The 20,526-nt window shown below is 44.8% G+C and overlaps 1 protein-coding gene across 2 annotated transcripts in view; it reads right to left on the bottom strand.

The window, feature by feature from the left end:
• The window catches only part of grik4 (glutamate receptor, ionotropic, kainate 4), a 201,066-nt gene that overhangs the window by 36,503 nt on the left and 144,037 nt on the right, over positions 1 to 20,526 (bottom strand). For both annotated transcript variants that reach the window (XM_035385732.1, XM_035385731.1), the window contains 3 exons: positions 11,464 to 11,629; positions 9,348 to 9,526; positions 5,297 to 5,350 (listed from right to left, as the gene is read on the bottom strand). In XM_035385732.1, coding sequence (XP_035241623.1) covers positions 5,297 to 5,350; positions 9,348 to 9,526; positions 11,464 to 11,629 — 399 coding nt within the window. The remainder of the gene's footprint in view (positions 1 to 5,296; positions 5,351 to 9,347; positions 9,527 to 11,463; positions 11,630 to 20,526) is intronic.

The following is a 20,526-nucleotide window of genomic DNA, read 5'->3' as shown; positions in this document are numbered from 1 at the left end:
GTCAATGGGCTATTTGTCAATGACTGTGAGTAAATTTGTGGGTTATGAGTTAGAGACAGAGTAAATTTGTGGTGTGTGAGTCAGACTGCAAGTAAATAGATGGGTTATAAGTCACAGTCTGTGACCATGTGTTATGAATCAAAGACTGAGCAAATCTGTACAGACGGATCAGGGGATGAAAATATAATGAAAGTATAGAATCGTAGGTTTTTACTCCGATAAATAGATGCAGTTATTGCCTTTGGCCATGCACTGCACGTTTATTCTATTCAGGCAAATAACTGACAAATCCAGAAAATCTGAGTGAGCCAGAGTGTGTGTGTGTGTGTGTACTGTATGTGTATGTACAATAAATGTTAAATCAATTCAGTGCTCTGCGAGTACATATTGGCTTCATATTTAAGTGTTACATTTGAATTTACATTGAAAATTTTACTGTGTGTGTGTATGTGTGCATGCATGTTTGTACGGGCGTGTGCTTATGTGTGTGCGTGCGTGTGCCTATGTGTGTGTGTGTGTTTGTGCATGTGCGCATGGATGCGTGTTTGTGCATGTATGCATGCGCACGTGTGCATTTGTGTGTGTGTATGTGCGTGAGTGTGTGTGTGTGCGTGAGTGTGTGTGTGTATGTGCGTGAGTGTGCATTTGTGTGTGTGCATATGTGTGTGTGTGTGTGTCTGCGTGTGTGTATGTGTGTGTGTGTGTATGTGCGTGAGTGTGCATTTGTGTGTGTGCGTATGTGTGTGAGTGTGTCTGTATGTGTGTGTGTGTGTGTGTGTGTGTGTGTGTGTGTATGTGCGTGTGAGTAGGGGCCCAGCCTCTCAGTCACGGCCAGGCCTCCATCTGAGCACGTGGCAGTAAAGCACGATGCAGCTGGCGGGGGTGGGAATATGCAAGAGAAGCGAGGTCTGACAGGAGGGATGATAAAAGCAAGGGGAGGAAATGAAACACGAGGACGGCAAACAAACAGTGCGGACTGTCAGCGGGCGGAGCGAAGAGCGACGAGCCATGGCGGCGATGTGGCAGCCCGTCCCACCGCGGCTCAAACTGATGAACACTGCCCCCAGTCCTCCTTTCCTCTCACCTTCAAATGACATTAGGGCCCCCCCGCAGGACCAGGATAGAGAACCGCACACCTGCTTTTATTTCTTTAATCAGCCGTGCATTATGGGTATGATCACAGATCACTGTGACATCTCCCACGCGGGCAGGGTTTGCTTACACAGCACGCTATGTGCCCCCCCACAGCGTTGGTATCACAGCTCTGTCGCATATGGGTGGTGTTCCACACGACCAAAAAAGGACCAAAAAAGACAAACTGCATTTTTTAAAACTACATTCATGTGTTTTCAGGACACAACAACAACAACAATAATAATAATAATAATAATAATGAAATATGAGAGGCACAGCAGGGGTTGCTGTGAGACCTTGTTCCTCTAATAGGAGCAAATTCTCTGCCTACGTCTGAACTTAAGGGGATAAACTTGCAGGGCTTTGGTGTAAATCCAGACTTTTTTTTTCCTCTTGCATGGATTTAATTTTCCTGTCCCAGATTTTAAGACACTGAAATTAAGGAATTACTTTTCGCTAGGAAATCACAATAGTAACCACGATCACGTACAGGTAAGAGCAGCCTTAGCGTGCTTCAAAAGCGTAAAGGTGAAATAAGCAGTGCTGAACGCCGTGTCTTCCCGCAGCTCTAATTGACAGGATTTCCTGTGCTGTCAGTGTGACAGGCAGAGCCTCTGAATCCTCCACAGAAACAGACAGTAAAAGCCAGGGAGAGACCGGGAGGGAGGGAGGGGGGGGGAGAGAGACGAAGGGAGAGAGACAGGGAGGGGTGCTCACATTAGAGCCGTGATTCCAAAATACAGAGAGCCCAAACGGAGGGAAAGGAAGGGACTTAAAGCCTTGAACGAGGAAGGCTACGGTGGGGTGGGGGCAGAGGTAGGGGTGAGCAGGATGGAAAATAAGCACGATATGAAGTACATGATCTGTTTACCTAATGAGTCACACTGTTCCTGGGCGGTTGGTCCTTAGGGGCTATATCACCCGACTCCCCTCTCTTCTAACTGGACATCACCAGTGCTGAAGCCCCTAATATCATTCTCAGGCATGGGTCAATCCTAACCAGAGCTATAGCAACAAGCCCTTCCCGGGGCAAAGCAAACAGATTTCTGGCTGGGAGGGGGCCATGTACTGTTTATGCAGAAGAGGCAAATCAGGACAGATCATTACTGCAGGTGAGCACCGAGGAAAATAGATGCAAGTAATTTACTCAGCTACACGGGGACCCCCAGGAACACTACATTGCCATTCAGTAGGTGGAGTCAGTGCTGAACCCTCTTCTGTGGGTGATTGCCTGGCAGGAGGGGGGGGGGGGAGAGAGCAAGGCCTTGCCAGTATATCAGCCCAATATCGCCAATGAGCGCGCCCAAGCGCGAACGGCGAAATACAAAACCAAAACGCCTGCAGAACAAACCGCAGGAAGGATGCAGAGGTGGTGACAAAAAAAAATCACATTCATACAGAACGTGTAAATCACAGCAGGCGACTGGAGAAGATTCCGGAAGACGAATGAGAAGCGCGGGGGGGGGGGGGGGGGGGGGAGGCAGGTCATTCATCACCACGCTCCACGAGGAGATTAGCCCCACAGATGCATCAATGAAGGAATAAAAATGCACCCCCTTCATCGCTCAGCGTGTTTGTATATTTGTGTGTGTGTGTACGTGTGTGTGCGTAAGAGAGAAAGTGTGTGAGTGCCTGCTTTTGAAGGGTGCGGCTAGTTTTGCGGCTCAGGGTAGTTATGTGGTGTAGGGGGTGAGTAACTGGTTTATAACCTAGGTGATTATTGCTGTTTCTTTAGTAACGCTCTCACATTTTGAAAAGTGGCAGGATCATTTCTCCGCCTCCACTCTAATTACCAGTATTCCTAAGGGTAGATTTACCAAAGCTCATTTGTAGCAGCTAATGATGTAGAATTACCGTTGTCCTTGCTCACACACACATTCTTGTGAATGCACAATATTCATCAATAGCAATTGTGCTGAAAACCATCAGACAACCAATTTAAATATTGCTCAGTGACATTCATTGAAACACCTCCACAGTAACATTCTTAAATACATGTTTTCAGATGAGCAGAATGAAGACTGAATGAAAAATGAGTTCACATAGCTCCTAGTTCACAAGCAAAGTGTTTTGCTTGATCAGAACTTTAGTCAGAAGTGTATGAAATGAAATGGTGCAAATGATAAAAACGAAGATACTTAGCTAAACTGAATGCGCAGCTTTCGTTACAAAAGCCCTCTTAAAAGAACAGAACCCATGCTGACTGTGTATGAAGACATGGCCATATGTAGGTGAAATTCAGCTGTTATAAACAAACAAAAATATCCATCAACCATTTTATTAGTGCACGGTACAGATATTCAAGCCCATTCACCCCATTCAAAGGTTTGCCATATCTGTTAGTTTGTGCTCCGAGCCTGAACAAAACAACATTAACGTCAATAAAAATCTTGTGAAGGGCTTCACTGAATTTTGTTTTATCATAACGGATGCAGTGGAAGAGAAAGGTATTTCCGTGAGTGCCTTGTGAAGCCGTTACCAGTGAATGATGTGTTTCTCAGATCTGTAGCAGACCTTGCCGAATTATATTTGCATTGCCTCATTTCATATATTCCACACGCACAGCAATAAAACCAGACCAGTGTCATCAAATGAGTTCATCAAGGTCAAGTCCTAAGGCCTGATGACAGCAAAGCACAATCCATCATGACAGTATCCCATACCCCCATGACTAAACACATGCCTTAAAGGCGCATCTCTCTGTCCCCTCCCACCACATGCACACATGTGCGCGCATGCACACACACGCAAACACACACACACACACAGACATGCTTGCAGGCACACAGACACACACAAACACACACAAGTGCACACACACAGACACACACACACACGCATGCAGAATCACACACACACTCATTCTTCTGATGCATTTTGAACAGCCCCTGAATACAGGGCTTGGGGTAGAGATACACATCAGAGAAAAACAGTCCCTTTATCTGTTTATCACACAGAGAAAACTACCCCACTGCAATTAGGGGAAATTGCTTTTCTTTTCTCTTGGTTACAATTGTGATAATTCAACTGGACTACTTTGATTCAATATATCTAATTAGGGTTTGGCAGATCAAAATGTCCTGAAGATGAAGCAAACATCTAATGCAATGTGATATACATTCAGTGTGTGATACATATTCAGCACTGTGTGACATATATTCAGACCTATGAGACAGACATTCAGTACTTTGCCATTTACACTCAATAACATGTACAGTATTATATCAAAACCACCCTGAAGCATTGGAAGAATAACACAGACCAACATCTTTTAGTGGGGTCAACTGAGGGGTCTCACACCGTAGGGGTGTCACAGTGAAGAGTAACTGTTCAGTTGCACAGTGCAGAGCAGGGGTCTTCAACCTTTTCTGATCCAGGGACCCCCACCCAGGCTCAACGCCAACCTGGGGACCCCCATCATAAGTTAAAGAAGTCGCATTTTAAAAAATGATTTTATATAGAATTTTGGTTTCACAGTCCACACAACAGTCTAGTTTCATTCTGGTCCAGCACAGCTACATTTACCTCCCATAGGCTCACAGTAACCTTTCATACACCAACTGCTTTACACCTGTCAGTTCCAATAAACTTTTTGTGTTTTCAAACAACAAAAATTGAAGGTTTATGAGCTGCGAGACTGTCCTCGTTTCCCCGTGTGTCTAACTGTAGGTCAGCGATAGCCACTCTGGAGGGACGTTAGCTGAGAATGAAAATATTTCATCAGGAGGGGAAAGCCCTGTGCCTTCAGTCCCAATTTAGAGGCGATATTGCTCCTGAAACAGGTGAGTCGCTGAGAGTATTACTGTAGTAATGAGCAGCTCTGCCGCTGCAGGGGTACATGCAGAGCTCTCTGAAACGCGGCTGGCTGCTGTCCTGTATGAATGCTGCGCGCGCCTATTTTTAAGCTTTCATCTCAGGGATCCTTAAGCACAGACTCTCGGCAACATGAGCGGTGCATTTTCAATCGCCGCATTTTGTTAAATTGTAAATCTTACTTGCGCATAAGACAGGATCTACCGGGCAGGAGGGAAGTGTGTTTTCAGCACCTCATTAATGAATCATAAATCACCCCGCATATGAGTCATTTCAACAGGACCATTAGCGCAAAGTGTTACCAGCATCATTAATATCCATTAGGGAACAGCATGTCAGGCTTTCTTACCAGAGATGTGAATATGTAGGTGTAGTAAATAGAGAGCATCCCCAACTCAGATGCCTGAGAGACAGAGAGAGATAGGGAGAGGAGAGAGGGAGAGGAGGAGAAAGGGTCAGAGGTCATCCCTGTGATCACACAGTCCGAGCCTGGCTCAGACAGCTCTGAACTGCAGAACAGACTCCAAGGCTGATTACACTCACAGAAAGCAGCTCAAACAGAAAGTTCCACTTCTGGAGGAATACAAGGGTTAAGCTTGCAGAAGTTTCTCTCCTTACGTGATCTGCATGTGGCTTAAAACTTTCATTAAATTACAGTCAAGGACGTCCCATTTGCCCACAGACTACACAAACAGAGGAGATTGTGTATTATGCATAGGACAGTACTCTAGGAAGAGGAAGTTATTGTCTTCACAGTAAAATCAGCAGGCATGCCTGGAAATGAGAAGTAGGAGGTTAAAAAACACACATCGCATTACCTTTGAGTGATTCTCAATAAATCACTTTTATTTCAAGATTGGGTCACCTTAAATAATTGGAGGTCAGTCTTAAATGACTCCCTTCTTTTACTGATAATTAAAATTCATGTGATGCACACAAAGGTTACCAAGGCAATGAATCATTAGTTGAAATCACAGGGATACTGATGCATGGTACTGACCACCACATGGACCACCACACAGTGGTGGATTGTGAATTGTCTGGATAGTCAGAAGGTAAATGTGTTTTGCCTCCTGTTTCACTATTGTGAGTGCTCTCTCTCTCTCTCTCTCTCTCTCTCTCTCTATCTCTCTCTCTCTCCCTCTCTCCCTCCCTCTCTCTCTCCCCCTCTCTCTCTCTCTCTCTCTCTCTCTCTCTCTCTCTCCCTCTCTCCCTCCCTCCCTCCCTCCCTCCCTCCCTCCCTCCCTCTCTCTCTCTCTCTCCCTCTCTCTCTCTCTCTCTCTCTCTCTCTCCGCATGTTTGTTGTTCTCACTGGCTGCATGCATGTGTCCTGACCGAGTTGTTCAAAATGGTGTCCTTTACTGAGTTATGCACATAAATTTCACGTTTTTCCTTCACATTACAGTTATTCATATGGAAATGAGAAAAAATTAAATAAAAGATTAATTGAAATGGGAGCAACGTAATTACCCTGCTGCTGCTTGCCGGCTGCAGAACTCCAAATGGCTAATACACATTAAGTTGATAGCAATGCCAGTAATTAGCTTCCACATGTAGTTCGATTACACATTTATTTCAAATGGGCTTGTTTGAGGAAATTAAGAATTTACTGTTACCTCATTAATTATGCACATCAATGCTTTTATTTGACTCAATTCAATAGCTACATCGATACTTCCAACTGTATTCTACTACAGTTACAGCTGTTCACTACAGCTATTTTCAGGAAACAGGAGAGCACAAAGATGCTGGCATGTTGGCATCCTGCAATCAGCAACTGCCTCCATTCCATCTGTGCTCCTAACACTCACCTGCACACACACTTGCCATTCCACTGGTGTTCCTAACACACACGTGCAATCGCTCCTGTGCTCCCAACACACACCTGCACACACCCACCTATTACAACTCCTGTGTTCCTAACACACACCTGCACACACCTACCTATTACCACTCCTGTGTTCCTAACACACACCTGCACACACCTACCTATTACCACTCCTGTGTTCCTAACACACACCTGCACACACCTACCTATTACCACTCCTGTGTTCCTAACACACACCTGCACACACCTACCTATTACCACTCCTGTGTTCCTAACACACACCAGCACACACCTACCTATTACCACTCCTGTGTTCCTAACACACACCTGCACACACCTACCTATTACCACTCCTGTGTTCCTAACACACACCTGCACACACCTACCTATTACCACTCCTGTGTTCCTAACACACACCTGCACACACCTACCTATTACCACTCCTGTGTTCTTAACACACACCTGCACACACCTACCTATTACCACTCCTGTGTTCCTAACACACACCTGCACACACCTACCTATTACCATTCCTGTGTTCCTAACACACATCTGAACAAACTGACAGCAGGCCAGTGGAGAAGTGCTCTGTGAGAGATCAGGTTTACACCTTGTACCCATCACAGCCACGTTCATGCGCAAACCAATCCGTGGTTCTCCTCCGAAACACGTCCAGCCTACTTTTGTCATGCTGCAGACTACAGCCAAACCCGCACAGAGTGGAGCCGGAGAAGGCCTGTCATATGTGGCTTTGACATGCAGTCCACGGGCGTCTGATTGACCATACGCTTCCATACCCTGGGTGATGCAATCACGATTTATACATCGCCCCATGGAGGTACCGGCCACAGGCATGGTCTGGATTCAATTAGAGATCGATGAGCTCATCCATTCACCACAGTGTGGTGCCTTGGCAGAATGAGCCACCCAGCAGCTCCTCAACTCAGTTATTTCATCTGAGAAACACAGTGTGTGAATATTTCTGAATACATTTTTGGTAACAGAATGGTACATTAATTGTCATGCTGTTCTTCTCTCAAACGATTAAGCTGTTTGAGGTGTTGCACTGGCAGCTGGAGTTCTGAAACCACATCAAAATCACACTGAATTGGATCATGTAATTGAATCCTCTTATTAGTGCAGGAGCAGTGGCAAGCACTCCACGGTGTATGGCAGGACAGGCCAACCACCCGCTGTGCCACAGCAGAGAAAAGAGCCCTCGCTAATCAGACAGCCACAGAAAGAAAGGGGGAGGAGAGAGGGGAGGAACAGAGAGAAGGGAGCGGGGAGAGGGGAGAAAGAAGGGGGAAGGGAGCGGGGAGAGGGGAGAAGGAGGAGGGGAGAGAATGGGTGAGCAGAGAGAGGAGAGAGGGTTGGGCAAGGAGTGAAAGGGAAAGTAAACAGGTAGAGAAAGGGGAGAGAGGAGAGAGGGGGGAGAGAGGGGGAAACGAGGAGCTACATTTTTCATAGACAGGAAGACTGAAATGTCACCATATCACTTGGAGTTGCCATGGCAACCCCAGAGCAACGGAATGGCCTGTGACGGCCATCACATTCTTTCATTAAATCAGGATTGAGATTGAGGGGAAGCCGGAACACAAAGGGAAGGGAAGAGAAGACAGAATAAGTAAAAGAAAAAGTGAATGACTTGCGAGGGAGGAAGTAAATAACAGTCCCCCTCAGAGTTCTAAGGATGAGTCACACTGAGACCCTGAGCAGCTGAAGTAGGGTTCACTTTCCTTTAAAATACACAAAATTTCTGGTGGGTGCTGGGATGCAGGGTCTCAAACTGATCTCCTTTGTCTGCCTTCCCACAATGCTCTGGATCAAAGTCACCTCGTTGGTAATAGGCCCATTAATTGCGCCTGTTTGTGGAATAATGAGTTGTTTTAATTATGACAAGGCCATATGCTAGTGTGTGCTTCTCCGTGGTGCTTCTGTCAACTTCAAATGGAATGGCAGGACTGGAGATGGATAGCAGGTGCCTTGCCGCATTAGGCAGTGCACTAGGGTTTTGCTGGTGCTGTGATGAAGCTCTGTGCTGGGAACTTGTCTGATCTTCATCATTCTAGCTGCTCGTCTTCACAGCAGCGTTGACAGCAGTGTTCAGCTTGTTTTGGCAACAGAAGCACAGAACGGTTCATTAATGCTCTGTCTCCTGTCAAGGAAAGGAGACTTTGTGCCTGTTCCAATTCATCTTTGCTTAATTTATTATTAGTGGTTAACAATTTTTTTTTTATTGCATGTGAACCCTCATGCTACCATATAACATGCTCTTGCACAACGTTCCAAAGTTTAAAAATTGAGATTTGACTTTTTGAGAAAAACTGAGGAAAACCAGAGATAACCATTTGTATGTCAAATATACCACTTGATGTTTTTATAAAAATTTGCCCCTTTATCCAGTTTATGGTTCCACGCCACATCGGTGTTGAGAGCCAACAGTAGTGTCGACTCGCTGCACTGCAAAGTGTTCATAGTGTATAACTCAAATGGAAAATTACGGGAATTTCAACGTCAATTCAGATATAACTGTTATTAAGAATAAATTCAAACACTTAAACAGACTCACCCTCTCTAAGATAATGTGGGACATGGTGGCATTGGCGTCCACGATGATGGTGGCAGTCTTATCATCGCGAATCTCTTTGAGGAGCGGCGTGGGGTCCTGGCTGTCGTCCAGCATGCGTACCGAAAGCGTTTCCTTGGAGATGAGGAACTGGCGCAGCAGCCTCTCCAGGTTTAGCAGGCCTTTGATCAGATTACACATCAGTGAGAGGTGTGAGGCTTTTGTTGGTGGCTGGGAGCTTGTCTTTCACCACTAAACATTCAAGATGATGGTAAATTACTAAAAGCCCCCACAAAAAACAGACTGTTAGTATCAATGCTGGTTTAACTAAAAACCCCTTTATTCCTTTAGCCACCTGTTTCCTACCAACTAGACACACAGGTTTACACACGCACGCACGCGCACGCACACACACTCACACTCACACTCTCACACACACACACACACACACACACTTATGGTTAAAAAAGCCCCAGCATGAATTGTCACTTTCAGATTTGTGTGTTTTACTAATTGTGAGCTGAATGTGAGCTTACAATCTTGATAAGATACCATCTAAAACTACCGTTTTTTTCCTAAAGGCTAAATCTGTGATCAAAGGCATTAAAACCATCGTTTCGCACCAAAGCACTGCGGCAATGCCCCTGGGGTGGATTTATCAAAGAGCACGCTCTGAAGACAGAGAATTGCTGCGTGCCTCTTGCGTGCCGTCACTGTCACTACAACGGAATATTTGTCAATGACAATTATGCTAATGATGTCAGCCCATGTGCAACCCATATAAATATCCATCAGCACAAGTCAGCTGGATATCTCCAGTAATGAAATGGACAGCCTGTGTGTTGTGACTAGGCGAGTGAAAGGAATGAAGCCGTCCAATAGTTATTCACAGGAAGCCGTTCCGTGAGGTCCTGCTTATAACCTGTGCTAAGCTAAAACATGCTAAGTTGATTCGTACTATACCTTGACACCGCCGCTCTACTTGGCAAGGCTGGCTTGGGGGTTTTTTTTTTGTGTAAGAGCTGAGAGGGCAGAAGGGGACACATGGCCAGCTGAGAGATTAATGGCATCCTTTCGGACCGGTCTCCCTCCTGCCAGCGCTCAGAAATATTCATGAATCGCGCCTCGCCGCTAACCCGTCAGGAGAATGTGTGATTAATGAGTCCCCAGCTGAGGGCCAGCGGGGGGATTTTACAGCCTCTCGCTGAAAGGGTCACATGACAGACCAATCGCTATGACCCCATAACTGCCCTGGCCCAACGCTGCTTTGGCTGCCGAGGTGTCTGTTTGCGGAGTCGTCTACATGCTGTGCCTACAGTACCAGCCTGTTATTAGGGTCTCTGCATTACATTACATTCAATTAGCATATGCTCCTACCCAGAGTGATACATAGGTGCATTCATCTGATTAATAACTGCATACGTCTACTTTACACATCCACATGCACACGCACACACACACATGCACACATGAAAGTATACACAGAAACAAAATATACATTCTTATTACACGTCTTCCAAAACCATCATCTCTGCATCTTTTTATAGTAGAATTAATCACACATAAATATTTTGTAAATAAGGAGGCTAAATACAAGGCCATATGAAGGTGAGGTACTGTGCATTTATGTTAGGGTGCATACAGTCAGGTGTGCAAACATGCCCAGTTTATGCATAGGTAAATTCATACATGAGCCTACAAGGTTTGGTATGTGTATGTACAATTAGATATGTGAGTATTTGAATATATGTGTATAGTTGGTTGTGTTGGTGTGCACAGTTTGCATGCCAATGTGTTTAGTTGGGTGTGTGATTCTGTATAATTGGGATATCATATGGATAATCTTACTTGGGTGTGTATAGTTGGCTGTGCTGTTGTGTGTATTTGGGTGTGCTGTTTGTATAATTGTGTGTGGGTGCTGTATACGTGGTGCAGGTACAAGGCAAGAAAGTTGCAGTATATGTGTGGTGTATGTTCTCTGGGGTGCTTCAGGTTTTGTGTAGGTATCATCCAGGTGTGATGCAGGTACAAGTGAGTTAGGTGAACAGGTACAGGTGTGGCTCGTGTGGTGTAGGTATGGCACAGATGCTGGGGCAGGGCAGGTGGAGGGTGGACTCACAGTCAGCCTGAGCACAGATGAGGCAAGCAGTGGTGCTGTTGAAGAAGCTGAGGAGGCCAGCGACGGCCAGGCTGACGTCCGTGTTGGTGGGCCGCAGGTTTAGGGTGGTGAAGCGGGGGAACTGCACCTTCAGGATATCCTCAGGGGCAACCCTTACATAGGGCACCTGGAGGGAAAGAGAAAGGGCTGACCTCTGTCCTGTTCAAAGCCTTGTCTGAAGGGACGCAACTGGTTCTACAAACTCACCAGATATTCATCTCTGGATTCTTATCATTAAAAGTTTTACCCATCGAAGTTGAAATATTCCTATTGTTTTCATCAACAGAGTATCTCTCTCCCTGTGAAGGGGGGCGAAGGACAGCGCTATGGTAATGGGATTTTCTGCACTGTCATGTACCATTGGAAACTCTTGCCTTCAACGGGAACCTGCTGTCATTAGGGAGCAGAGAGAGCAGGCAGGAATGCAGCAGCTGACCATCTGGTGGTGACACCTGTGCTACAGCACTGCTCCATATACCTGTGCTGCAGGTATATGGAGCAGTGTTTTAGCAGCGCTTCTGCTTAGATATGCACCAAACCAAGGCAGTATTAGTGATATCCTAAGGTATTTAAAAATATATTTATATTAAACAAAATATTTATTTTTAATACGAACGCCAAAATTTAACTCCAGAACAGTTCAGAGCCAAGGCTGCCACATACACACTGCAAGCCAATAAATGCCATGATTTAAGAGCACCGATTTTCCTGAGTTACCACATGAAACTAGCAGCACAAATAAGCGCCTAATGCACACACTGACAGTAGCCTCGTGGGCAGGTGTGATTGTTACTAGTGCTCAGCTGCTGCTGCCACCACAAAGGTAAATTTCAAATGGAGCATGCTACAGTGCATTAGGAACAAGGGACAGCATGTATTAAACTTTGTGCAGAACCTGCACTAAACATATGCATACACGTCTCTGCTTGTCTCTATATCAAACAGACTATAAAATCAGCTCAAATCAGTCTCCCTGGCTGTGCACACCAACTGCAAAGTATGCGGACAGCTTTTTTTTTCATAAATACCGATCTTTGTATAGAAAGTTGCTCAGCACAATTTTTATTCTGCATCCTTTATACCTGCATTATCTAGCCCCCTTTGCAGATTAGCTGAAATACACCAACATTGGCTACAGCGAGCCGGTGTAATAAAAAACGGTGGACCTGCAAAACCGGCATCAATCTGTTTCCGGTTCAGGTGTCAATTGGAGGTGTCAACCACTTTATTGGATGCAAGGCTAAGCATACATAACTGTGTGCTTATTCACGTAGGATCTGCGTTGGACATTATTACCCGTTATTAGCTTGCTGGCTATAGCACTGCAAGCTAGGTAGTTAGCTAAAGCTAGTGAACATTTCAATAGCTATTCACTTAGCTATCAAGCTATCCAGATAGCCAGTGACTCCAGGCCAGATCTGTGCCAATTCTGGCCTGGCAGTGCTGACTTTGTTTAGCTACAAAGTGCGACATTTCCGCTATTTGAATTGAACCAAACACTAGACACTAACACTAGGGCCGCTTTTTTTTACTACCTTAAACCGCCATCATCCAGCATTACAGCATCGATTTCAGCACCCACAGGGACCTAATTTCATAGAAATGAAACATTATGTAGCAAAACAATTTTCTTGAAATAAAAAACTTAATCAATTTCAACATTTTTATTTCTAATTCATATAGGTTTTGTTATATAGGTAAGGGAAAATGTGCCAAGGCGTATTACAGGCTCTATGAAAAAAGTGCTAAAATGTGCAAAACAAGCAAAACAAAAAATGGAGAAAGTTATAAAAGAAATACAAAGTGCAATATTTTAAAAAAGTAATTTCTTCAGTCATAACAATTCCGCTTGCTCCCCCCTTTCCTTTGCTCCCACTATTTCAATTGAGCTTTTACATAAGTACGGTTTCACTTCTCTTACTCATTAATTCCGCAGGGAACGCGCAGCTTTGGTTGTTTGCCCGAGTAGGGACCTCACACAAATCGATTGCATTCCATGCAAAAAAAAAACAAAAAAAAAACAAAAAAAAACAGGTGCCTCCCACATTTGACACACACACACACACACACACGCACATATATATATATATATATATATACGCTGTTTCCCTTTTCAGCTGATAGACGTCAATGTTTCTGCCACAATTTACTGAATTGACTAAAAATAATGACCCATTTCTCTCACGTTTATATTTTTTTAGTTTTAGTAATTTGATTAATAACGTTTAATTCTCTGGAGTTTTTTAAATTTATTTTTAGTTTATTTTATTTTGAGGCGGTATTCTCTCCTGTGCCTACCAGGAGGCGCCTGCACTGCTGTGCTGCTGGCACCCGTGCCGTGGCGATGTCTCTGTCCTTCAGCAGCTGGCCTTTTATGCTTTTTTTTACTTATGGACATTAGTATCACTCAGTCCTGCGCTATGATGCCATTATGTGATTATTTTAAAGCCTCAGAATCACTTTCTCCTTTCTAGGCAGCATCACTGAAAGTGACTGACATCATACCCATAGCCTGGTGCATCAAGATCTTTCCATTATAAAGCTAATAAAGATGAAGGCACAACAGGGTGGCTTTCATACTGTGAAGTCCGCAGAAAATATGTCTTCTCTGTCAGGAATGCAAGGACACGGCTGCATGAATAAAATAAATAAATAAATAAAAACAAGTAAAAAAGTCATAGAAGAAAAATGAGGAAAATCTGAAAGACAAAATAATAATAAAAAAATCTGTTTTTTTTTTTTTTAATACAGGAGTTGTGAGGTTTTCACATTCAAGTCCAGTTTGGTTGTACTTCCCCCATGCCTTCCACACTGGGTCACCTCACTTTTGGATTCTCCTCACTCGCTGTTGCCATAGAAACAAGAGAAAGTGATGCTCTGCCCAAGACGTTCATCAGAGATGTTAAATCTAACATAAAAATAAAATAACATCTCCCTGGCACTTTACTGCCCTATTCTCCCCAAATGTGACAGCAGAGAGAAGACTGAACTTTGAGAGGAAGGGAGCATTAAGCCGTTCTCTTCCAGCACCTCTTCTCTCTGTTTGACATTTTCACATTTGTGTGACACCCACTAGGATTTGGATAGATGACTAGGGTGGGTTATTGTGGTAGAGCAAGCATTATTTTATTTTTTTTGCACCCGCTTTCGTCCAAAACACAGCCCACACTAGTGCGACTGGCCAGAGCCTGACACTAGTGCAAGCCAGACAGTAGCCCAGTTTAAGCCATCGACTCTCTCCAGATATGTGAACGTTTAAATGAATTATACAGTAGGCCAGGGGACATTCTGGAAAAGCTGCCGATTTAAGGAGGTGCAAAAACAGTGAATTACTTCTAAAACAAATTTATGCAACAGACAGTCTCTCTTCAGTATTGTAAAATAAAAAGCAAGAAGACACTGATCACAGGTTTGAAAGGCCAACATAAGGAGCAGTAGGGAATGACAGCAACACATTTTGCGGACCACAGTGGCCAAGATTACAGAATGTAAAACTCACACTTTTGAAAGATTCCAGTACTCACTGGCACAAATAAGGACCTTCAGAACGCAAAACGGTGACACAGGGGAGAGTTATTCAGACAGGAGAGCACAGACATTAGAGAGATTATGGGTTGCCGGGTGAATATGTCGTCTGAACCTCAGACAAAGCAGAAGTGGGCCATTGAGCAGAGACAGAGTCGCTGCCGCGGGGATCGGAATGCTGATGTCAGAGAGGAGCTCATCTGCATAAGAAATGAGTCAGACTCATTGTGCTGATCCTGTTTTCAGCACCGTGACTAGGACTGCATTACACGTGAACACACTGACGAACACACACCTGGCACCCTCGCAGTACCATACAGCATGGAACAGGCTTTCAGAAAATGACTATTTGCATAGGGAGCGAACTGTGCAATCAGTGATAGCGAATACTGTGTTTACAGAAATGCTGGGGTAGGTGTTCTGGTGAGGCATGGGTATTTACTTTCTGCAGCCCCGCAGAGGAACGTGGATGGGTTGGATGAAAAGGGAGCGGGCATGGATGTGTGTGCAGGTTTGTTAAAGTACATGTGGATGCATGAGCAGGTTTAGTCCAGTAGGCAATGCACGTGCGTCCAGGTTTGTTGGAGTACATTTGGATGCATGAGCTGTTTTTGTGGAGTGGGCATGGACGTGTGTGCAGGTTTGTTAAAGTACAAGTGGATGCGTGAGCAGATTCAATGGAGTGGACATGGAGGTGCCTCCAGGTTTGTTGGAGTTGCTGGGCTTGACTCCAGAACAGTATCAACACTGCACTTGCTCTCTCACCTGCATAGCTAAACAGGACTGGTAGAGAGGAGATGAAGTGCGGAGGTCTGTCTGTTTTACCACAGCCGTTTACGGCCGCCTGTCCTGATTACTGTCCCTGTCCAAGAGTGTGCTGTTCTCCGAGCTGCCAAATGCAAAAGAGGTTTATCTTCAACCAGGAGATCTCCATTAATCTAACCGGTCAGCAAAGAGGTTTTTACGACTCATCTGATTTTCTGTCCACCCATCTGAACTGACCAATAAAACATCTCTCCATCTGGCCAGCACAAATGAGTATAGACAATTCCACCTGTAAACTGTGGAGTTCTGTCCCACAGCTGAGAGACTTCCTGGGGGGTCAGTGTAAATGAGACACCATATGGTAAACCAGAATATTATAAACCATTACATCTGTGCTCCTGCCCCTCTGAACACCAGTAGGATGAAAGCCATGTGCAATAAAACATAAGACACCCTTTACTGAAGGCGTAGGGGAGAGCATCAGTAGCCAAAGCTAAAATTTCATGATGATGTATAATGAAACCTGGCCCCCAGAAATAAAACCATAGACTTGCTGTGGACCCAGAACAGGGGGTGTAACTCCACTGAGGGGGGGGGGGGCTGGGGTTCTACAGCAGGCAGAACTGGCCTGAAACTGTGTTGAACATCTGCTGCCACTGAAACAGCATACATTACCACACCATGTCTAAAAATGTGCAAGAGAGAAAGGAAGACAGGTGCCCCTGAGGGGAGAGCTGTCCCTATTTACGGGATTTATTAACGAGCCGGTCACATGTTCAGTCCCCCTAGTGGAGAGCTGTTGATCAACAGGAAGAGAGTCGCTTATTTTAGAACAGTGATGAGCCTCTCTGAACAAGTACCATCTGATCCCAATCTCCCTGCTCTGTCGACTCTAACCAGTTCCTCTCTCCCTCAGAAGGAATGCCTTTGCCCGCTCGGAAATAGACATGCCCTTACTGAACCACTAAACCAGCCCAAAACAGCAAATTCCTTTGCCATAGTTTCAGTTCCTCTGTGAAACAGAATTAGCGGCTTCTCTGCTCCCACCACAGCACTTTCCTGGCTCAGTATGCCCCACTCCTTATTAAAAACATCTTCTTTCTCGGGGAGGCATCTCTCCTGTCAAATGAGTCCGACCTCATAGGTCTCTCACGGATCTTGGAATTTTGTCGTGGAGCGAATAGTGCAAAATTCAACTTTCACTAAAGACACTGGGATTCATTTTAGATCGCATTTTTAGATTAAACACTTTAAAATTATTCCATACATTTTGCAAGAGAGGGTGTTCCGTGGCTCTCAGATGAGAGGGAAAGGCCTTTTCATCTGGATAAGTTCAATACTGTGCCACATCCAGTCGGATGGAGCATATTAGTCAATATCAAAGGAATTATTACAATACAGATGATTTTAAGCAAAGGGATTTTGTTACAGCAGTTCATGCAGTAGCACAGATTACAAGCCTAAGATATACACTTCTTATTACTATTTATGATGGATTATTTTTGGCTTATTTGTAAAGCTGCAGTGTGACATCTCCCCTTCATTGATTATTTAAATTTTGCTAAATTGTTAAAATTAGCAAAAACCTTACATATAAAGTATTTGTCTCCAATTCCCTGAGACCGCCACACTCCCTTGTCTGCTTCTGACAGAGAGACAGACAGCCACCAGGCCCAGACTGTGTCACACAGACAGGTCCCCACAGTATCAAACAGACAGACACCAGACCCAGACTGTATCACACATACAGGTCCCCACAGTATCAGACAGACAGACACCAGACCCAGACTGTGTCACACAGACAGGTCCCCACAGTTTCAGACTGAGAGACAGACAGACACCAGATCCAGACTGTGTCCCTACAGTATCAGACAGACAGGCTGTTTATTACAGAGCCTGGGCTGAGCCTTTTAAACTGCGGGTTCTCTGCACGCCTGTACCTGCATACTAATATTTCACATTATCCTCTCCCCGTGGTGTGACTGAATAGTCTCACGCGCACATTCAGACAGGGACCATGATTCAGAGGGGACTGAGAGTTAAGTGTAAAGGGGCCTACAGATGGATGCAAAAGAGCCTCCCACGTATAAGAGAGAGACAGCCACTGGAATCTGCCTGCTTCAGTTTAGGAACACAAAGGTTTGGTACTGTTCGGCCTGTATTGAGTGATGCTGAAAAACGTCACATTCGAGCACCATGTCCCGTTCCACCCCATGCCCAGTACAGCACCATGCCAATCTCCTGCCCAGAATACTGCAGACCTCATTACATCCTAAAGCTTCCTAGAGCATGGCATTCCAGACTGCCTACTACAATAATTCTGGGATCAGAATGTGACTTTTTTTTATCAAAAAATCATTGAACCATTTTCTCAACTGAATCCCCTGGAGCTTTACTGAACCTTGGCTGGTAGCCAATCAGAACCATGGATCAGCTCAGAGAGAAGGTGCCAACAGGACAGGGTGACAGCCTAACCTTGCTGACCTGGCTTCTGTGCACAGAGGAGAGAGGGAATGTTTCAGCATGACATGTTTAAACGCCGTTTAAACACTGACTGTAGGAGAGACATTAGAGGCGATGTGTGAGTCTGCAGTGCTGGTCGATCCCCAGCACACACACCAGGCTTCACGCTGGGCTAAGCAAAGTTCACGGCTATCAGAAAGGGCAAGGTTACACCTCACGGTAAATAGCCTAATTTCTGTAAAACAGGACTGACAGAAGATAGATTAATTCCATAACATCTCCAAAATAATCCTGCAAATGAAATAACCGTGTACAATCATAAGCGCTAACAAATAAGCGTTGAGAGCCAATTCACTGGCAAATTGGTTCTACTTTCATTCACAGGCAATCATCTGTGTCTCCCTCCGCTGCAGTGCTAAAATGTGAATCCTCACGCTTGACCAAGTGTGGTAATCATGAATTGATATGTGCTGTCAACAGTGACCTGGGAGAGCAGAACGACCCCGGACAACCTCGTGTTCTGATCTGATTAACTCCTCTCTGTTTATGCAGTGGCCACAGCTGAGGGACCTGGAAGCCGCTGCATTATGGATCGACACGTCTTCCCCAGAATGTGTCGAGTCTTCGGGGTAGGAGGTTTAAGGATATAACGGTTCGGGGCAGAGGCCGAAGAGTGAGGGGCATCACAGTTAGGGGCCGAAGCATCATGGGTAACAGAATTAGTAGCATGGGGGAGAAGGGTGTGAGGACAAATGGAACAGGAACGGGGCAAGAATGTTAGGGCTATTAGTTTTAGGGGGAGGAGCATTAGGGTAACATAATTAGTGGAATGGGGCAGAAGCATTATGACTAACAGAATTAGAGGCATGGGGCAAGATGGTGTAAGGGTAACTGGGTTAGAGGGATGTGAGTTAGTGGTAACATGGTTAAGGGCAGGGGTTGAAAGGGCAGTATAGTATGTGTTTGTCTGTGTAAGAATGCTGCAGCAAAACAAATATTTATTTGGATATTTTGTTCTGTCAAAGAAGATTGTGTGTGATGGACATTCCCATTCCTGAGTTCTCCATGCTAGTCTAGCCAAAAGGAGACTCTCTGGGGCAGCTCTATTAAGAAATACGCCTGCTAGGGACATTTCTGTTCTAATTCAGTCTAACCACAATACACACGTATGCATGAGAGCATAATAATGCCTGAGTCTGATCAGGAGCAAATGGCATTCAGCCCATCTAGATTTCTCTATGTATTGTGTCAAGCCTGGCTTTGAACACCTCAAGGATCTCATCTCTACTTCTATTCACACACACACACACGCATGCACACACACACACACACACACACAGAGTAAAAATGGATCTTACAGAATAATGATGTTACAATGAGAGGAGGAGAGGATTAATTTTTGCGGTATCCTTTAGAGGGTACCCTTACATAAAAAGTGTTAATGTATTCACTCTCCTGACCCGTGTATCAATCGCACAGAACATAAGGGGCAGGCTTTCAGGCTGTAAATGAGAATCAGTTGGAAGTCAAGGTCACTCTGTCTGCCCAACTGGCAGCAGCCCTCCAGAGAGACTGTACCACACTGAATCTGCACTCTGAGCAAGGGGAACATGACCAACAACACAACAAGATAATTCCCGCCAAAGAGAATGATTGAAATGTTTCCGTTACCAAGCAAAGCAAAGCTGATGAGTGTGTCACTGCAACTGCCACAGACACAGCTACAGACAGAGACACATTCACAGACGCACATGAATATACAGCCGCAGAGACATTAACTCTCACAGTCAGACGCATATAGTCACAGGCACACATTTAGTCACAGCCAGGGCTGGCCCGTGGCATAAACGGTCTATGCAGTTGGGGTGGCCACACAACCACGAGGGGGGCCATACGATCCAATTTATTTATTTATTTTTATTTTATTTAACCTTTATTTAACCAGGTTAGTCTCATTGAGATTAGAAATCTCTTTTTCAAGAGAGACCTGGCCAAGAAAGCAGCAGTCGATTACAGACACAACAAAATTTCAACATTTAACATATTATAAAAGCAGACAAACAGCAATGTTCAAAGTTTCACAATCTGATTAATATGAGTAATCTGTAGTGCAACTAAGGGTCAAAACAATCACAAGTTTCACTTTCCTCCATAACCTTAAGCCTTTTTTGAAAATCATTTAATGATAAAAGCTCCTGTAAATGAAGTTCTTTCTGGAGCTCATTCCACGCAGAAGGAGCTGAGAACTGGAATGCTTTTTTGCCAGCCTCA

This window comes from Anguilla anguilla, chromosome 12 (genome assembly GCF_013347855.1).
Source record: "Anguilla anguilla isolate fAngAng1 chromosome 12, fAngAng1.pri, whole genome shotgun sequence".
Lineage (NCBI taxonomy): Eukaryota > Metazoa > Chordata > Actinopteri > Anguilliformes > Anguillidae > Anguilla > Anguilla anguilla.
The sequence above is the reverse complement of the archived record's forward strand: the minus strand, read 5'-3'. Positions and strand labels throughout refer to the sequence as shown.